We start from the raw sequence: 19553 nt of genomic DNA, 5'->3' as shown, positions 1-19553 counted from the left end.
GTTTGGAGAGTAGATCTAATTTTTGCATAATGTCTGTTTACAAAAAGAGAAGAAAGTCATACATATGAGAAAGGAGATGTCACTTGATATTTCTCTAAGTATGGAGGTTGTTTTTCAGCTACAATTGTATTGTTTTGACAGTAAAGTATAAATCTGGGTAAATTACCGAGAACAGATGTTCCCTCAAGAATAATTGGCACATTCATGCTTGAAAAAGGTTCCAGAGAATGACAAAACACAGGTATGTTTAATCAAAAAAACCTAAAAGACTCAATGTGATACATCTGATGTAAAACATCTGAAGCCACAGCAAAAGATGAGATACTGCAAAACCTTACCTGTTCACAGAGTTGGATGTTTTTAGTGCAAAAAACTAGGACTAATTCGAATGTATATTAATTTAAATCAACAACTAACAGTCACAGGTTATGCTCTAACAAGGTGTCAAAGGTGCTAAGTTTTCTGGAACGTGGAGGTTCATGCCCTTATTTGCAGCCCATGGACTCAGAATGCAGCAGATGCTATTAGTTTGTACTATGTAGTAGCTCCAAAAGAGCTAGTTGTTTGGAAGAAACAATTATTTTCCTTCTGAAAATTTTACTTAGAAGTGGACTCTTTGGAGATAGCAGCTGAAAAGCGTTTGTGAAACTGAGGTTTACACAAAGCCCAGGGAAAAATAAATAGCAGCTGTATTTGGAAGAGAGAAAAATAATCAGAACGAACAGAGCCGTCGAAAAAATTATGGGTCAATAAAATGTTGTCTGTAGATGAATATTCTCATAAGGCTTGCTTTATATGTTATAGCAGTAAAATTTGTAAACAAATGTGAAAACAATGCTGCAAACCTAAAATGGCATTACCATGAAAAGCAATTACAATCTCTGGAGACATCTTTGGGATTAAGAGCTCTAACATTTATACAGATAGTAGGTTTTGATTTGAGTAGGCATTTCCTACTCCAAATACTACCTCACATTTCTGCAAGGAGGTAGACATCAGAGTCCTCTAAACTCTCGCTCCTGCTGTGTGATGCTTTTATTCTCTCTGGTTTTTTTCTGTATCATCAAAAGTTTCTTCTCTCAAGTTGCAGAGGAAGGGAGGAATAAATATCCCTACCAAAGCACTGGAGGATATGCTTTATTTTTACTTTCCTCAGTCCAAGGTTGTAAAAGAGCCAAGAACCTCCTCTGTAATTGTTGGAAAGCTAGCTCATGGGAAGGTCATGTCTCTGACTCTTCCTTCAAACTGAGTCTGCGGCTGCTTCTATTTCTATGCTGTTTGCATTGACGCTTATCTTCACTCAGCACTACCTCAGCGGTTGTACAGAAGTACAGTGTTGTTACTGCATACCAAAATATTCTTGCTCTGAAGCTTGCTGACAAAAGTTACTTGATTTCTCTGGCAGCTTCTCTCTATTGAAGGCTACTAAATTCAAATACAAAGTCTTGAATCATGAACAGCTGGAGACCAAGAGAGCATTCTAGAAATGTAATGATATATTTATCCTGTCCTTTGTATAGATGTTTGCTATTGGCTACTAGTGCACAAAGGATGCAGGGGTAGGTGGGCTGTTGATCTGATTTTCCTGGGTATTCTTAGGCGTTTATAGCTCCCCAACCTAAGACCACAGGGTCTTTCCCACCCCAAGCTGTCCAGAAGTTTTCCTTAGAGTAAGCTCAGTCATGTAATCCAGTCAGAACTTTATCACTTCACTGGTGAAAAATTATTTAATTTGAAAATTTCCTTGAGCGCCTCATCTCTGTAGTACATCTTTCAATATGAGTCATCATTGTGTTTATTTTCTAATTTATTGTCTGTTTATAAATTTAAATGGAAATAGTACTGTGCTAAATAAGCTCCTTCAGAGGCACACAGTAACCAAGAGACAAGATGTTCACATATACCCACACAGGTGTTTTATGTTCAGCTCCATATCTTCTTTTAAGAAGTTATGTTCAATTAAGAATGCTCCTATAGTTGTTCTTACTGCTTTCTAAATGAAATTGTAATTAATTAATCTCAATAATAGGTATTTGTATTTTTTCCCTCTGTGAAAAAAAATGAATGAAAATGTTGTATTTTCTATTTTTGTTTTACCTCTGTCTCGCGAGTTCTTTTACTCAGAGCTCAGATTAAAACACAGGAGACGCAGGGTTCTTCTTCTAATTGATGTTTATTATTTCTTATCTATAGCACCGCTGCATGGGATATGCCTCTAAGTTAACAAGGTGGAAATTGCCCCCGAGTGCTACCTTCCAAGGTCTTTTAAAGTCCAATCTATCCAATTAGGGAATGCCAACTAATTTATTTCTACTTATAATCCAGTAACTAAACATTTATGATCCGCACTGCAGGTTTTTTGAACCAGTACCAGAACACCCAGATTTGTGAAGAAGAAGGAGGAAAGAAAATGAACTAACCCACACTCAAAATCTTTTCTCCATATTCTTACTATATCCCATAAACCTAATTTTTCTACATCTCTACATATCCCACCCAGTGATATAACTTTAATTACACAGCAATAATCTCAGTGCTATCACATAATTTGAGAAGTTTATCCCAAGGCCTCAGGTCAGATGCAGTGTGCTTTTGAGGATCATTGCCTGTCAGCATTGAAAGACTGAAATTCTCTGAACCCAGGGTTCCAACATGAAAATACTAGTTTTTGGCTAGTTTAGAAGGCAGATTGATTGTATTCCTGTCAGTGTCATTGGAGACATATGGATACATAAAGAAAATGAGAAACTCATTAATAGTAAAACGTGTTGACTGACTTTTTCATATGCAATCAATAGTTCTTGCTATTAGCTGTCCTTTCAAATCATAGCCTTAGATATCTGAGTGCTTAAGGCTGATCTGTTTTAGTTATAAATGGTTAAATACAACTAAAAGAAACTTAGCATTGTTCTCAATTTAGCAGGCTTTTTTTCCCACTAAAAAGGCACAGCATCCCAAGTGAATAGGAAAAGGGCTATAAAAGGATTGAGTCTTCAAACTGGCTTTTAAAAGTATTATCAGGTAATGCAATATAAAATGCATTACTAGAATATCCTGTATTGTTGAGTTGGTGAGAGAGTAGGTGTGTATGCAAAATTCAGTGGACTTCAGTGAAAAGGTAACCTCTTTGTAATCAGTTTGTGCTCTTTGCCTACTGTTCACTCTGGGCATCTCTAAGATTAATCTGGCACAGTCACCTTTACACCACACACAGTTCCCCACCGGCGTTTATATATATAAGATCCCCCTGAGCCTTCCCTTTTTAGGCTGAATGGTCCTAGCTCTCTCAGCGTGTTCTCATATGAGAGATGCTCTAATCCCTTTGGCTTCTTCGTGGCCCTTGAGTTTGCTTGGATATGTTTGTGTCTCTGTTGTACAGGGGCATCCAGAGCTGGACTCAGCACTGCAGGTAAGTCTCACCAGTGCTGAGTAGAGGGGAAGGAGGCCCTCCTGTGACCTGCTGGTAATGCTTTTCTTTGGTTATCTTTGTCACAGAGGCACAATACTGACTCATGATCAATATGTTGTCCACCAGAATCCCCAATTATTTTTTTTAAAGATGCTTTCCAGCCAGTTAGTCCCCCACCTGTGCTTCTGTATGAGGTTTCACCTCACCACATACAGATCTCTTGTTGGATTTCATTAGGATGCTTATGTGCCAATTTCCCCAACTTTTCAAGGTTCTTCTGAATGGCAGCACAATCATCTGTTGGGTCAGCCATTATTTTGAATTTTGCACCGTGTTCAAACTCGATCAGAGTGTACCCTATTCCATCATTCAAGTCATGAAGGAAGGTGTAATAAGTATTATCCCCAGTATCTAGTTCTGGGGATATACCACTTCAAAGGCTTGGCATTCTGTTCATTCTTTTATAAGTCCAGTTTACCTGGATCTGTCTCAGAAACACTTGTTCTTCCAGTCATTTTACTGGATCTGGCACCAATATAAATAAAACTGGATAGTCTCTGTGAAAAACTCTGTGAGTTTAGTGGCTTTTTTCTGTTGTCATAGAAAGAAGGGAGTTACAGACTCACAATGAACATCAGAAATGTTTTAGTAACATTTTTATTAAAAAGCTCAATATTAAGATGATTTCACTCTTAGTCCCATTACTTAAATAGGAAATTGTGATCCAGCTGAGATGGAGAAATTGGTACCTTACACCACGGAAGTATTTTTGTATCTCTAGTACAGAACCACCTCTTACCACAGCTTACCTTTTGGTTTTTTGGTATGAGCTATCTTAAATTAAATTGGTTTAGATAACAATTTTAATTTCAACAGCTGATTTAAAAGGGACTGCTGTCTTTCAGAGTTCATGAAGGGTGGAGTTCTAGTTTGAATTTAACTTGTTTTAAGCTCTATGGAGCTTGGGGCCCTCTTTGTTCATATGCTTAGAGTCAAAATGTATCTATTTCTAAACCATAAAAGCACTTTAGGAAAGCTCAACAATGGACCGATTTATCAAGAGCAAACAGGATGGCATGAAACCTACTCTTCTCAGCTAGATTTACGGAGTGGGTTCATCAGCCATTAGGAGAAATCATACCTTTTTTAGAGTATACTTGCCAAGGGCTCTGAAGCACTATCAAAGGCTTTCTACTTTGTGTTGGGCATAAGTAAGAAATGTAACTCTTCCGGTACTGGACTAGAGTGTTGATGTGAAATATGAGGCATGTGCACGTGTTTTATTTTTGGGAAGGGTTGTTAGGTGTCTTTTGCCTGAAGTCACTGCAAATAGTGATATTTTTCTGAAGTTGGATTTAATACTTCTAAATCTAAAAGGAGCTGTCCCTTCAGCCAGTCCATCCAAGGCACACTTGGCATCTGTTTCTGCTTTGTAACTGTACATTGGAAATTTTCTTGCTGTATTACAAGGTTCTTCCAAAATTATATCAATGTCAAAGGAACCCCTTTGTTCTGGGTTGCATAGTCCTGTGCTGGCTGGCAGTGTCCTGGGGACTGTGCAAGACTGCTGCTTGCTCCGAGTCCGGGCAGAGGAGTCCGTTCCCGGGCGTGCGGGGGAGACGGGCGAAGCCTTAGCTCAGGTTCGCCTCACACCCCGCTGGCTCATGTGTGCAAGGAGGAAAGATAAAACGCAGAAGCTCCACGTGGGGGAAGAGAGGTTTGATCCAGGGTCTGCGTGGAGAGTGCCAGAGAGCCCTCCTGGGGCCGGGGACCACAGTTTGTACCCCGGCCAAACGGGCATGGAAAACATACAGTAACCAATAGCACATCTGCCAGGGGGTGTTAGCGGGGCAGGGAGAGGGGGTTACAGCCAGTGGAGGATGGGGTGGGTGGGCAGGGGTAACAGAGACCAATCAGCACAGCCTCCAGCATCTCCCAGCCACTTCAGGGGTCTTGGGCTGGGCAAGCAGCTGGACATGGGGGAAGGGAGACTTGCAGCCAAAGGTAAGGCATGGATTTTTGTATTTCTCCCAGCCTTATGAATGCTCAGGGCTTTTGGGGCTGGCCCTGGGTCGTGGTTCTAGTTTGTGCACTGTTATTGAAAATCATACTGATAGTCATGTATTCCTTAACTCACCTGTCAATTAAGATTATCTGGTTGCTGCTATGGCTTTTACCAGAAAAAGTTCAAAGCCTTAGAACAAGTTCAAGTTGCAGTCTATATATCCTGTTCATTTTCTGGACAAAGTTGGACTTACCATCCACCCACAATTTCTTTGTAAAATTGTATCTGAATGTCATTGGAATGAAGAGTGGTAGTTTAGGTAGTCATTGCTAAACACGTTACATTAAAATATTAAGGTTGCTTTATATTTTTATGTTTACAATGTAAAAGCCTTCAAAAAGACTTCTGCCCTGATTATATGTATGGCTGCAAGATCTAGAAGTTGTTCATGTCAGCACTGTGAATACTTCACAGAATCTGGCTGCCTTACACTCTGAGACTGAAAAGATGGAACCCACATCCAAAACATTGGAGCTCACTGCTGCACTCATGGCTTAAATGATCTTCCTCTTTGTGACCTGCTGTTCTGCTTCCTGGAGCCTAAGTCATTCAAGACTACAGCATGGCTAAAGCTTTCCTCTTGTGATTTTGTTCAGAGAATGTTACTTCAAATTTTACTCAGATGGAGACCTCTAGTCAGCTGAGCAGTGCTTTGTAGGCTGTACTAGTCAAAATCAATCCTTCTACAAACAAATATAAAGGACTTTTCATGATGTCTTTAAAGTAAAGATACAACATTAATAAAGTTAAAAGATGTAATTTTCTTTTTTTCTTCCTTGTGAAAATAGTCTGGAAACATCTCAGCTGTCACTGTCCCAAGCCTGGTTAATTATTTGCCTCTGAAAGTTTTGTACATAAATGGACAAGACATGATGGAGCTAAACCTGGAAGAAGACTTACATTTTAGTCAGTCAAAAACTGGGTACAGTATATCCAATGTGAATTATGTCCTGAGCTGAAGAGGGAAAAAAAAAGCAGTTTGTATTCTAGCAAACAAGAGTAAAAAAGTATCAATTCTGGTACTTCCTGAATTGAGAGCAAGTCTTAATTCTTGAGATGAGGAAAACAAATCTGATAGCTTCAGCACTCCAAGTTTGTTGTTAAATTATATAAAAGCTTGAGTGCTGGCATGGAGTTACATCAAAGATGATACAAATATAATTAAACTTGGCTATCCAGATAACTTCAGAAGTAGCCCTTGAGGTTTTGCAGCCTTTTCCTTCTGTTACAGCTATGAAATCTATAGGGTCTCTTTTTAAGGTATATATTTGTCCAAGTTGTGTGGTTTTAGTTTCACATGAAACTTAGTGTGTGGATTTAGGAGCTGGTCCTTCTCGTTACAGTATAGCAAAAAGCTGTATGTAGATGCCATAAATAGAGGCAGGTGGAAGATGGTTGTCAAAGCTCCTGTAGCTAAATCTCTTTAAGTGTACAGAATGAGCAAGCAACATCAACAGAAACCATGCTAAAGAATCCCTAGTTTGCCTTTTCTGAAACTTCTGAGTATTGTCTTTTGTGAGAGGAGTAACTGAATAGAGCTTTGATTCTGTGTAAGAGGAAACAGGCATGTTATTATGTTTTCTTCTGCTAAAGTGAACTTTTGGAGTCCTAGTGTTCTGTGATTTATTTTATATTGGAGAGGTTCAGGGGAACTGTAAAAATGAAACATTTTTCTTTCAAAATAATCTTGTTACAGCACTCTTTTTATAAAACCATATTGCTAATGATACTTGTGATTCTATCATATCAGTGGACTACTGCTCCTGGAATTATGGTATATATAATTTGTTCTTTAATAAGTACATAAAACGCAGGTGTCACTACTAACTTCAGTATCTGTTGCTGTCATTTTAAGACATTATAATGTACATGTAAAGCTAATGATACTCAGTGCACTAGAAGAGAAGGGTCTTCAATATTCTTAACATTTTAAAAGATGTAATTATGAAATTAGGTAGCTTATATCTGACTTAGCACTGAAATGTCAAGGGCAAGACTCACTGGCTACTTTGGGAAGTTTACTTCTCCTTTAGATGGTATTTAAAATACAGTTGTATGAGTTTTAATTAGGTATGATATTAAAAAGTGTTTAAATCTTATATTCTGCAATTGAGGGAAAAGAGATCATTTAAATCATAAAAGGATATTTTTCTCAAAGGAATTACTGTGGACTATGTAGCTATCTGCAAGCCAACTACAATTCCTAGTTCCATGATGTCAAAAGATTCATGCACTTGACTAATTAGGAATCCAGTTGGGACTGGTGCCAGTCATCTGCAACAGCTTGTGAAAGCCGATTTAAAGGTCCCATAGGAAGTGTTAATATTGAACAGGATTTGTGACTCCTGTACTATCATGGTAGGAATGTTGTATACAGCTCTCCCAAGGTAATTCAAAAGATTTCTCAAATACTGCATGGTAGATTCTCATTTCTTAATCTTCCCATCATAGACACTTGAACAACATTATTAATAGTGTGGGTACTGATAGTTACCAGCGTAACTTGATAGAAGTTGTCACAGTCAGCTGCTGATGTAGGTATCAGAAACCAGAATTTGGAGCCTACTGAAGTTGTAGGAGTTTGAAAACCAGGCTTTCTACATGTTTTGGGTACAAAGATTGTTAACTATGGATGTTTTTATTTGCAGTAGTTAGCTTGTTTCAATACATCCATGTATACAGGACAACTGTTAGAGGAGTTTTTTAATTCAAGTTTCAATCTACTAAAATTTATTCTTCTAATACTGTTTTGCATGTCAGTGGATGCACTAATCTGTAATCCACTTTGTGCCTGCCAGAATATTTCAGATAAGTGTGAAAAACAGATAGTACCCATAAAAATGTTACAGCTTTACTACAAGAAGTTCTGGTTTTGCAATATTTCTGTTTCATTATTTTAAATCTTTTTTTAAAATTTATTTGATGAGCCTTTTTATAGTAACCAGGATTTTTTTATTACTGAAGGTTGTTAAGTTTTTGAAATGACTGTGAAATCCGCAGTAGTCTTGGACAGACTTAAGAGGAAACAGATGATGTGCTGAAATAGCATTGAAAATTTTCCTGTTATTCCTACTTCATAAAAAAAAAAAAACAACTTATGAACTCTTTTCCATAGATGTTAATGGTATCATTTTGGTGACTGATACTATTCAATCTTTTTTGAATTGCTGTTATCCAAAATGTTTATAAGCTTTCCTCCTGCATTCATGTTCCTTAATGTAACTAATGACTTGGCTCAAAATTTCTTCAGGCATCACATAGGTTTGAAACTACTCACTGACTATATTCATTCCAGACATTAGTATCTTAGAGAATTGCATGACATCCGATGGAGAAAGGAAAGTTAAACAACTAACAAAAACCCCCCAACCAAACCAACAAGAAAAAAACATCACAAAAAAAAACCCACAAAGCAAAAAAAAGCAAACCAAAAACCAAACCTGAACAAACGAATAGGAAGCTGAAGGCATAGTCTGAGTAATTTTTTTATAAGGTATGTTCCAAGTAATAATAATAGCTGTGATAGTCCCTTAGTCATAAGAGAGCAAACTTCAGTGTAATAAAGCATGTTATACCAAACACAAAGCAAAGAGCAAAAACATTCTGTATTTCAGTCTTCATGTTTATTCTATACCTGCCATATATACAAATGTTAGGCAAAATTATGATTTATTTGCTAATTTTCAGTTATTGGGTTTTGTGTATAGTACTTCTGTCTGAGGTTGAACACTAGTCTGGTACTACAGAGTATAGAGAAAAGAGAAGAACTAAAGGTTATTGTTTCCTGGATAAAAAGCTGGCTGGATGGCTGAGCCCAAAGAGTGGTAGTGAGCAGAGTTACATCCAGCTGATGGCTGGCCATGAGTAGCCTTCCAGAGGGCTCAGTGGTGAGCCCTGTCCTGTTTAGTATCTTTGTCAATAACTGAGTGCCCCCTCAGTCAGTTTGCAGATGACACCAAGCTCGGTGACAAGTGTTGAATTTCTGGAGGGCAGAAAGGCTCTGCAGAAGGATCTGAACAAGATGGATCACTGAGCTGAGGCCAGTTGTATGAGGTTCAACAAAGCCAAGTGCTGGGTCCTGGATGTGGGTCACTGCAGCTCCCTGCAACACTACAGGCTGGAGACAGAGTGGCTGGAAAGCTGCCCAGTGGAAAAGGCCCTGGGCTTGCTGGTTGACAGCGGATAAACATGAGCCAGCTGTGCTCAGGTGGCCAAGAAGGCCAATGGTATCCTGGCCTGTATCAGCAATGGTGTGGCCAGCAGGACCAGGGCAGTGATTGTCCTCCTGTACTTGGCATCTTGTTATATGCACCAGGTACTTTAGATCCTGATTTGCATATTCACTGTCAGCAGTACTTGCTGACTCTATCCAAGATGTGTGTTGAGCTAGGGAGTTTTGTGCGGTGGGGTGTAATGAGATTTCTGTCATGGAATTCTTTATTCCTCTGTGGAGATTTTTTGTTGTATAGTTAATCCCTGGAATTCTGTTCTTTGTCCTTCCATGCATACATACAATGGGGTAACAAGATTCAAAAATCTAACACTTTCTGATGTGTTTATTTAAGGAAGATTGTTTAATACTTGCATTTGGTTATCATCTCAGAGTAACGTTCATAATTCTTTTGGGGGTTATTATACACATGGGTATAATATTAGGCATTATAAGCATGTAATTTGATAAACAGAATTTTCCTGAACTACATCAATTATTTAATATTGGCCAGAGGTTATTAAATGTGAATGGAAAATGGCTTTTGATTAAAGCTACCTATGGATATCACTGTATCCTATCCAGTCCAGTATTGTTCACTCAGCTTCCTGCTAAGAAACAATTTCAACTTTATACAACAATAACTGAATGATCTTTTGTCTAATGTAGCAAATCATATAAGGGACAGCTCTTGAAAGCTGACATGAGACTGATTATTTGCAGTTGTAGAAGGGTACTGAAATGAAAATATGAGTGAAATGACATTTCACTTAAAACTGTGCTTGACTTTCTGTATAGAGAAAGAGGAATGTGAAATGAGCGGAATAAAATTTGGCCTAGTTCAATCTGTAGAAGACTGAATCTGTTGTGGTTAATTACAAGAGAGCAATTTGTAAATATTAAAGCACTGGTCAAATTTTGAAATAAATAGTTTTAATAATACCATTGGTATCCATTATTATTGGTTTTTGTCGGTATTATTCTTTATGCTTTGATATTGCTATGGTAACCTAGAGGGTTTCTTCTTTCTCCTTTACAGAAGGTGAGGAGACTGGAGTGATGGATAGCCTGTTGGAGGCCTTGCAGTCAGGTGCAGCTTTTCGAGACCGAAGAAAAAGGACACCAAGGTCGAAAGGTGAATATTCTATTTTAGATTTTATTTTCCAGAGAAAGTTAAAAGCATTATGGGTCCAGTGCTCTAGAATTTAAATACTGTCATGTTTATTTCGTTCATGCAATGACTGTTTTCAGGGGTGTTCAGACTGTTGCTTATGTCAGTAAGACTGGAAATTAATGTACTGAACTTACTATAGCCTGATCATTATGACAAGACTTTTCAATACAGCCACATGTACTTTAACTTTTTAGGGTTTGTAGTTGTATGGTGGAAGTAAAAGCTATCTTGCTTCATAGGTGAGTCTGAGTCAAATTATTTCTCTGGTATATAACTGTCATTTAGTCCAAGAAATACTTAACTTCTAAATGGTTCTGCTTTGTAATGTTGTAATACTCTGGTAGCTTTCAAACAGGTGTTTTATTTCCATTGTTTCTTTGCTTTTGCAGACATACCGCAAAATCTCAGTCCAGCCACACAGCGGCCTGTGCTGAAAGCTTGTAACCATGGTAATGAACCATATTCATGAATTGCATGCACTTCTTAGCTTAGCTTATGTAGTTGATCTGTGCTTTCAAGACTGCTGTGATTATTTTTTCAGTTTTGTACGTTAGTGGAGTACTAAACCATATCAGAACTTGCTTTTTAAGAATCGTCTGAATATCGCATCCTGAAACTATACTTACTGATTACTCTGCAAAGCTCTTCTATCATTTGTGGGATTTTTAGTTATTTAAATTTTGATTATGTTTTTAAACTGTAGCACTTTTATAAGCCTTAAGAATTATTATGCAGTTTTTTTAGGGCTTATGGAACTGTAGTAGAAAGCAGAGATTGTGTAATGTTCTAAGTGTCACTAAGTGCTTATTATACTGAATCAGAGAACTTTTGACATTCATTCTGTGTTTCATTCTCTTGGTTTTCTTGATGCTATAGCTGGAATGGTTTAAGCTATCATTTACCAGTATAGTTCCAAAGGGGTGTTGTACCAACAAAGTTATAGTAAATGTTTATTTGTAAACTGCTGAACTATCTCACGGTAATCAGTAGGACTTGTAATACAAGAAAAGTTACAATGCAGGTGTGGGTGCCTGTTAACTTTGTTAGATAGACAATCTACAGAATATTACTATATTAGCTGTGTTTTAATTAAGCTTCAGGAGTCCAGAGTGACTCAGTTGCTCATGACTAGTGGTCTCAGGAAAAAGTTTATATTTCTAGTGCCTCTGTTAAAGAGAAATTTTAAATAGGGGAAAAAAAATCTTCTTTCTTAGTTTTTAAAGCAGAACGCATTGGTTTTTGATATTTAAATGCACTGTGGGTTTTATAAAGCATATGTCATAAAATTGATTATATTAATTATACCTCATGTTTATTTTTCTAAGTGACTGTAGCACAAAAAAACCCCAAAACCATTGAATTTGGCATTATAAACACAAAATTGAAGAAAATAGAGCTGGAAGGACAGTTTGTAGATAATTACAGAAACTGGATCAAAGAGAAATCAAGTATATTTGACAGGTACCTGTCTAGCACATAACATACTGATATTTCAGTAATGACTATAGACCACATCTGAATTTATCCTGTAAGTGTTTCTGCTTGTATGAGCAGCTGTATTGAATACTGCTTCTTATCAGCACATTCCATCTAGGTAGCTGTCTGTGGACAGACTGTAGTTTCCAGTTTTCAAACTAACTGCCTTTGGTCAAATATTATGTCCATGTTTCCGATTAAAATCAAAACAACAAAAACAAACAAACACTCACAACTCACCAAAATTTTAATGCTGAAAAATCTTAGTCTAAACCATGGATAGATTTGTACATCAGATGGATGTAATTGGTGCTAAAGTTTGAAGTTCAGATATTTAATTTGGGGAGAAGAGTAAAAGTAAATGCTTGGATTTTTTGTTCTTTTTACCAAAGTCATTTTTTCCATAGAGCATTTTGAGACACTCTAATTCTAAGACATTTTAAAATGAATTCAGCATTTCTTTCATCTGTCTTGTTAGCTCAAGAACAGGATAGTAAAGCTCTGAGCTTGCTTTTAAGGAATTCATTAGCATGTTTTTGATTTGTTGACACTTGTCACAATATCTACATGTTACATCTTCCTATCTTGAGCCAAACAGAGCACTAAACCTGGTGTAGATTATGGTGAGTTCAAAGCCTTTTTTTTCTTTTTAGTAGAAGTGTATGGTCACTTAGGTTACATACTGTCTAGAATGAATGCTATACCCTGAGTGTCAAAGTCAATTTTGGGTAGTAATAGTAACCTTAATGAAGTTAATGTGGTCAGTCAAGACAGGAATTATTATAAAGTTTCTTTCATTTTCTGTTTCCTAGTTCAACATTGTATATGTCAGTATTTTTCTCTGTATCATTTTTTCTTGCACTTTATATCTGATATATAGATACTCAATAGCCTATTCTTTCTGTGTGTATAATAAGTGATGAATGCTCTATATAATGGTCGATTACACATACACCATACAAGCAAAAAGTCTGTGACTTCAGCCAACTTCAGAAAAACTGGGATATGTCATTAGACAGAAGTATTGGCTTGGTTTTTCGTTATTTTTTTCCCAACCTAAAACTTCAAATGGATGCCAAATTTCATATCATGGAAAAAAAGCCACTGTCTTACTGTAAGGCTAAAATATGTGGAGATTGCTGAAGTCCTTAAGTAGCAATTCAAGCACTTTCCTGTTTGCTTCTCTGCTGGTTTTGGTTGGTTTGGTTACTGTTTATTCTGCTGAGACTAACAGATTCACTTAATGTAGATATACTCTATTAATGCACACTGCAGATTCATACCTAGGATTCATCATGCAGTCAAAAACAATTACAAGCCATGACTTGAAATGTCTGTCCTGAATCCTTTAGAGTGTAGTAATCTCTGTTGGGCAGATGCCATCAACATTAGATAACTAATCTCTTCTGTTTCAAAACACAACCAACGAAATTAATAAGATCAAGTTTACTCTTTATGATTAAAGATATTTCTCTTTAAAAAGTGGAGGCCAAATCAGACCCAAGCATAAGTATTGTTATAAGCCCAGCTGGCAATTAAGTACCTCCCAGCCACACGCTCTGTCTTCCCTGGTGGGATGGAAAAAGGTAAAACTCATGGGCTGAGAAAAGAACAGTGTAATAATTGAAATAAAATTATAATAATAATAATAATAACAACAAGGAAGAGGAGGAGGAGGAGGAGGAGGAGGAGGAGGAGGAATGAAAAGTAGAGGGAGGGAGAGGAATGGAACACAAGAGAAACAAATGATACACAACACAATTGCTCACCACCGTTGACCAGTGCCGAGCCGGTCTCTTCCCAGCAACCAACATCTCCTGACCAACTTCCTCAGTTTGCATGCTGAGCCTGATGCCATATAGTATGGAATATCCCTTCGGCCAGTTTGGGACAGCTGTCCCAGCTCTGCTCTCCCCCCAGCTTCTTGTGCCCCTGGTCACTGAGCAGGGCACATGCAGAGCATGTGAGCATCCCATCCCACTGCTCAGCAACAACTAAATCATCGGTGTGTTTAGACTCAGTTCAAAACAGAGCACTGTAGCAGCTACTAGGGAGGAAATTAACTCTATCCCACACAAACATGGGACAGGAAACTGGTTCCATGTCTCACAGGGCATGACTAGGGAGAGAAATACAGCCTGAATGCACACTTTCTCCATAGCTGTCATATAAATGGAAGCAGGACGGTGTTACAGTGGGGACACTGCAACACGTGTATCAGACAACGACGCCCGCGGAAAGAATGTATATGGACAGATTCTTGCTAGATGTTTCAGAGATGTTTATTTCTCCAGCCGCATGGCCGGGGCTCAGCGGAGGAACTGTTCCAGTCACGGGACCAAGGGTCCTTCTGCCCGCGCAGGGAACACAAACCAACCAATGGGAACGAGGCTGAGCAGGGACAGGGAAGCCCTGTGTCTGTGCCCTCAGGGCCCCTCTCCCAGGGCTCCATGGCAGGGGAAGGAGGGCCCCAACAGGAGGGAAATTTTTCTAACCATTACCAGTGTCACCCTCAGTACAATGTTACATAAGATACCAAACTGGAATGTGCTTTTCAGGCTTAGCTAAACCCTGTAGAACAGAGTAATACAGAGGAACAAGCCAATGCTGCTTAGGTCTAGAACTGAGAACTGAAATTGTTTCCTTTAACTAAATAGACAGCTTAAGGGAAAAGAAAAAAAGAGGAATAATAAATTTAGTGAAATGCTAGCTATTGCATGGGCCATTCTTCTCTTCATGATCTGTTGAGCTCCCCTGAAAGCTCTAGTAGTGTTCAGCTGATACTTCTGATTAAAAAGGAATACTGGTTCTCGTGCTGCATCTCATGATAGCTAAATGTTTCTTATTTTATTTTCAATCCTACTGCATTATTCTGTTATTGAACAGAATGCCTCTTTCTAACATGATATATAGGTTTTGTCAAGTTTAAATCTGCTCTATTTTTGTTGTCAGAATTACCAGTTGTATTTTTTATGCTTGTGACAAGGCCCATCAAATCACAGTATTTCTTGTGGAGTAGAAGTTCTGCTGCATAACTAACAGAAATAATATACATTTGGAATTGCTAAATCTTGGAAATGTTTTAATGCCTTAAAAATGCAAATAATATATACTAGATTTTAGTTGACATAGATAGGATTGGTATATTATGTTGTATATTATGTATATATAATGTTTTGTATTTTTAAATTACCAACTGAATTGCATCTATGTGCAAAACTACCTGTTAATGCTACAGTTTGCATTAAGTACAAAGGGCCAAAGACTGCAGTAAATATTGTGGTATATGCTTTTGCTGTAATTCCAATTCAGAGCACTGTTTGACACAAGCAGAGTATGGGTGTAGTTTTAGTGGTGTACTTAGGATTCAATAGCATCTAACAGAGGAGTTCTTTTATTTTATTTAGGGAACAGAAGAAAGCACTTAATTTTCAATGATCAGGATTTTGCGCATTAGAAGATCACTTCAAGCAACTAGTAACTATGCCTGATCCAAGTTTGTCAATTATTTACGGCAAGAGTCAAGGCATATTTGCAGCTTGTATGTTTATTTCAAGCTACTGAAGTTCAGATACATGGAGCTGCATATCCAAGGCAGGGCAGAGCCCACTGCAGCACAGAAAGCTGCATTATTCACTAAGTTTTTGGTCAGGTTTTTCAGCCTGCATCAAGTTCTCTGCTGCTATGGCTACGCATTTATTTGCAGTAGCATTAGCCAAGCTAATGCTACCTGAATTGCATTAATACAAATTTGAGATGCAGCTTTGATTTCATATAAACACATACGTCAAATGCAGCAAAAAGAGCTTATTGTTACAAGCAAATGGTATTAAAAATGCTGTGAGTAAAGAAAAGCTATAATAAAATGCAAGTAAAGAAATACAAATTGCTTTTTGAGACTGCAGAGATTGAAAGAAATCTTTCTGTCACAATCAGTAATTGCATTGTGGATTACATTTCTAAAGGTGACAAAAAGGTCTTGTTTCTATATTGAGATCAAACTTCCATGGTAAGAGATGGTTGTAATTGTTGTAGCTGTTTGTTAAGTAAATCTATACACAGTAGAATAATTTTCATGTCACATGTAGTCTGAAGCATTTTAAAGACTTTTGTTAAATAAAACCCTTATGTAGCAATGTCATTGTGTCCCAATTAAGCATAAGGAAACCTTTTCTTCATGTTGTTGGGTTCTTTTCATCTCATATTTATAATAGAACTGTCATCTGGTATTCATATTAATGTCTCTGCTACCTTATTTTTGACAAGCAGTGCTGACAGAGAGCTCAAGCTCATCTTAGTTCTTGAAACAGTGTGGCCACGTAGGGGTCATTTTTATTTCATCATTTATATGACAGCAAGCTATGATTGGCATTTCAACCTAATTTTTCCTTAAGTCTGTGTATGTTGCTGTCTTTTCCTCAACTGTATGTAGTGAACATTAGGAAGTACCTAACAGTGAAGAAGCTACCCATGAAGATAACATTTTCCCCAGAACATGGTAGCAGTAAAGGCGCTCTCTTGAGCATTAGCAGTCCTTCACGGTAGATACTGCTTTGAAGGCACTGTGCATGTTTAGCCGTGTGATCACAAAATATCAGTACCTCTGGTGGAGAAATTTTTTGTAAAGCTTTGTGAAGTTTTACTCAATAGACAAGTTTTCTCAGCAGAAGACATGAAATAACTGTAGGCACTGTTATGAAATGAAAACATTTAATAGGATTTGTATTAAAAAATGGTTCTCAGTCGTCGCCATTTTAAGACCAAATATTCACTTCAATATTGACTTCATAGGTCAAGTAAAATTGCTGCTTATTCTAACAGAAATAATTCCCCTGGAACCATCTACACTGTTTATAATAGTTTTTTTCCTAGACCATACAGCAGAGTTCAAAGAAACTGACCATAAAAGTCAATTTTGCATGTGTGAGAAAAAAAAAAATAATATCCAGACAAGGAAAGTGAATTTACACATTTTTATTTCTTTCTTTAGAACTATTTCTGCATTTTCACAGTTGCAAACACATACCATCACAAAAATATCCCTGAAGAATTTTCTTTCCAAAATATCTAGGAAAAAGATTAATTTTGATGCAGAGTTTTTAGCAGTCTCTCACGCTCATAATTTAATGTTAGAATGAAGAAAGTTTCTAAGTCAGAAGGGATGGCAGCTAACAAGAAGAGTTTAGAATGAAAAATGAGAAATTTTTTTTTGAGTCCTTTTCTAACAAAATGTTCCTTAAAATAAAGACTGACATAGAGGGGTATAAACCACTCATTTATTTAATCATTTTTTTATTTTAAAATGTGGAATGCTGAAAATGGATGGAGATTCTGTCAAGAGTGGAAAAGGGTACTTCAAATTAGTAGTAATTGCATATTATTACTGTGAAAATACTGATCTAGACGAAAAAAATGCTATCTTGCCCTTAGTATAAGCTAAACATACACTGGCAACCTGTATTTAGAAAGGTGAGGAGGAATGGTAATCCTACAAAAAATGTCCCTATTTTGTTAAAGTCTTGTGAGATTTCCCTTATCAACTCTCATGAGTAAGGTTGCACGCATATCCTTCACCCAGTGTCTTATCATAAAGCATTATATCTGAACATAATGTAGACAAAAAGGAGTACCCAAGCTTTGTCAGAGTAAAAATTTTAAGTACCACCCTGAGACAAAGTGGACCTTATAATGGGGCTTTTTCTCCAGAGGCTGGACAACTTCATTCCTAAAACGCGACCCTTTGAAGATGTCAAATTAGACACTCAGAAGAGCTAATTGCTATTGTAAATATTTTGCCAGTGTTCGTTGGTATTAGTTGAATAAGGTCACGGCTCTCAAGGGAGGCAAGGACACTCTCTGCAAGATAAAAACAGCAGCAAAGAGGTGACATTTGAAAGCAATGGTACTGTATATTCCATAATTGCACATGCAGTAAATGTCACCTTCATAAACGCCTAGGTAGGTAACCAGATTTCCAAAAGCTACAGCAGGCAAGTTATATAGTCAAAGCAGTCAGCTGAAGATGTATCAGTGAAAAATCTTAAATCTGCAAAGGGAGTTGTCAATTACCAACACTTTACCCATATTTGTGTTTTCATTTTTTAGTCACACAAAACTTCCCATTCGAAGACAATTGCCAAGTTTATATGTGTAGCAAAGAGATTCTGCCACTTCTCAGAGCACTTTTCAAGTCTCTTCCATATTAGTTAAACACGATTTTAGGTATAAATTTACCAGTCTCTTTCACTTCTGAATATTTTCTGAATGTTAAGAACAAGTAGTATCTGAACTCCTGCCTCATTCTTCAGAGGCTTTTAGAAATTTGATCTGAATAGCAGATTCACTGAACAGCAACCATAAAACTCTTTATATTGTGGGGTTTTTTAAATAGATAGATAGATACACACACACATATATTTTCTTAAAAGAATTATCTTTCATAAAGAAACCACAAGTAAACCACAAGTAAATATTAGGTAGGAAATTTTCATATGCTGCACATTAAAAATGAGTTTTCTCTAGTTAAAGACTTCGCTAGGGACAAAATCTGAGATACTAACAGATTCCTGACTGAACAGGACCTGAGTCTGTTCTGTGGCTCAAGTGATGTCTGGTTAATGCAACATTGTTTAGTCAGTAGTTCAAAAGATTTAGAGAAAGCACAAAACATTATTCATTAAATTTTTCGAGCACTTCTCTTAAGTAATTTTTTTGATGTGTGAGGAAGGGAACGTGATTCCTTAATGTTCTCGGATTTTTTCCTTTTTTGGGAGAATTTTGTTTCATTTTTTTAAAGTGTTTGCTGTAACAGAACAAAAATGTAGTGTAGAAGAAATACTGGAGTTATGTTTCTGCCTGACTTTTTTCATTATAGCCAATGCTCTACAAAGGTGCAAACATACAGAGAAAACAAGGGTGTCTTCAACTTCTTCCTATTGTTGGGGTGCCAAGTGGGGAACACTTGGAAGATTTACTTTTAATTTTTGAATACTCTAAAGGGAAATTAGCAGTTAAGTTGTATCAGAAGTAGTGCTTGTGCCTGTAAGTTTCTTGATTAATCCAGTATCTTTGTTTCATTCAAAAAATAGATGAGTCTTGTGTATTTCCATCATACATGCCTAACGCAATATCTGCACCAATCACCAAGCAAAATAATTTGAAGCCTCAGAAGGCCTTTTGGTGGCTCAAACCTGGAGTTCATGAGTGATAAAGGAAGGAA

The 19553-nt window shown here is 37.2% G+C and overlaps 1 protein-coding gene across 4 annotated transcripts in view; it reads left to right on the top strand.

Annotated features, from left to right (window-relative positions):
- The window catches only part of DIAPH3 (diaphanous related formin 3), a 209999-nt gene that overhangs the window by 142597 nt on the left and 47849 nt on the right, over positions 1-19553 (top strand). For all 4 annotated transcript variants that reach the window (XM_032099871.1, XM_032099870.1, XM_032099869.1 and 1 more), the window contains 2 exons: positions 10724-10819; positions 11248-11307. In XM_032099871.1, the coding sequence (XP_031955762.1) occupies positions 10724-10819; positions 11248-11307 (156 nt within the window). The remainder of the gene's footprint in view (positions 1-10723; positions 10820-11247; positions 11308-19553) is intronic.

This window comes from Corvus moneduloides, chromosome 2 (assembly GCF_009650955.1).
Source record: "Corvus moneduloides isolate bCorMon1 chromosome 2, bCorMon1.pri, whole genome shotgun sequence".
In the NCBI taxonomy this organism is placed as follows: Eukaryota; Metazoa; Chordata; class Aves; order Passeriformes; family Corvidae; genus Corvus; species Corvus moneduloides.
Note: the sequence above shows the minus strand (reverse complement) of the source record. Positions and strands in the feature narration are given on the sequence as shown.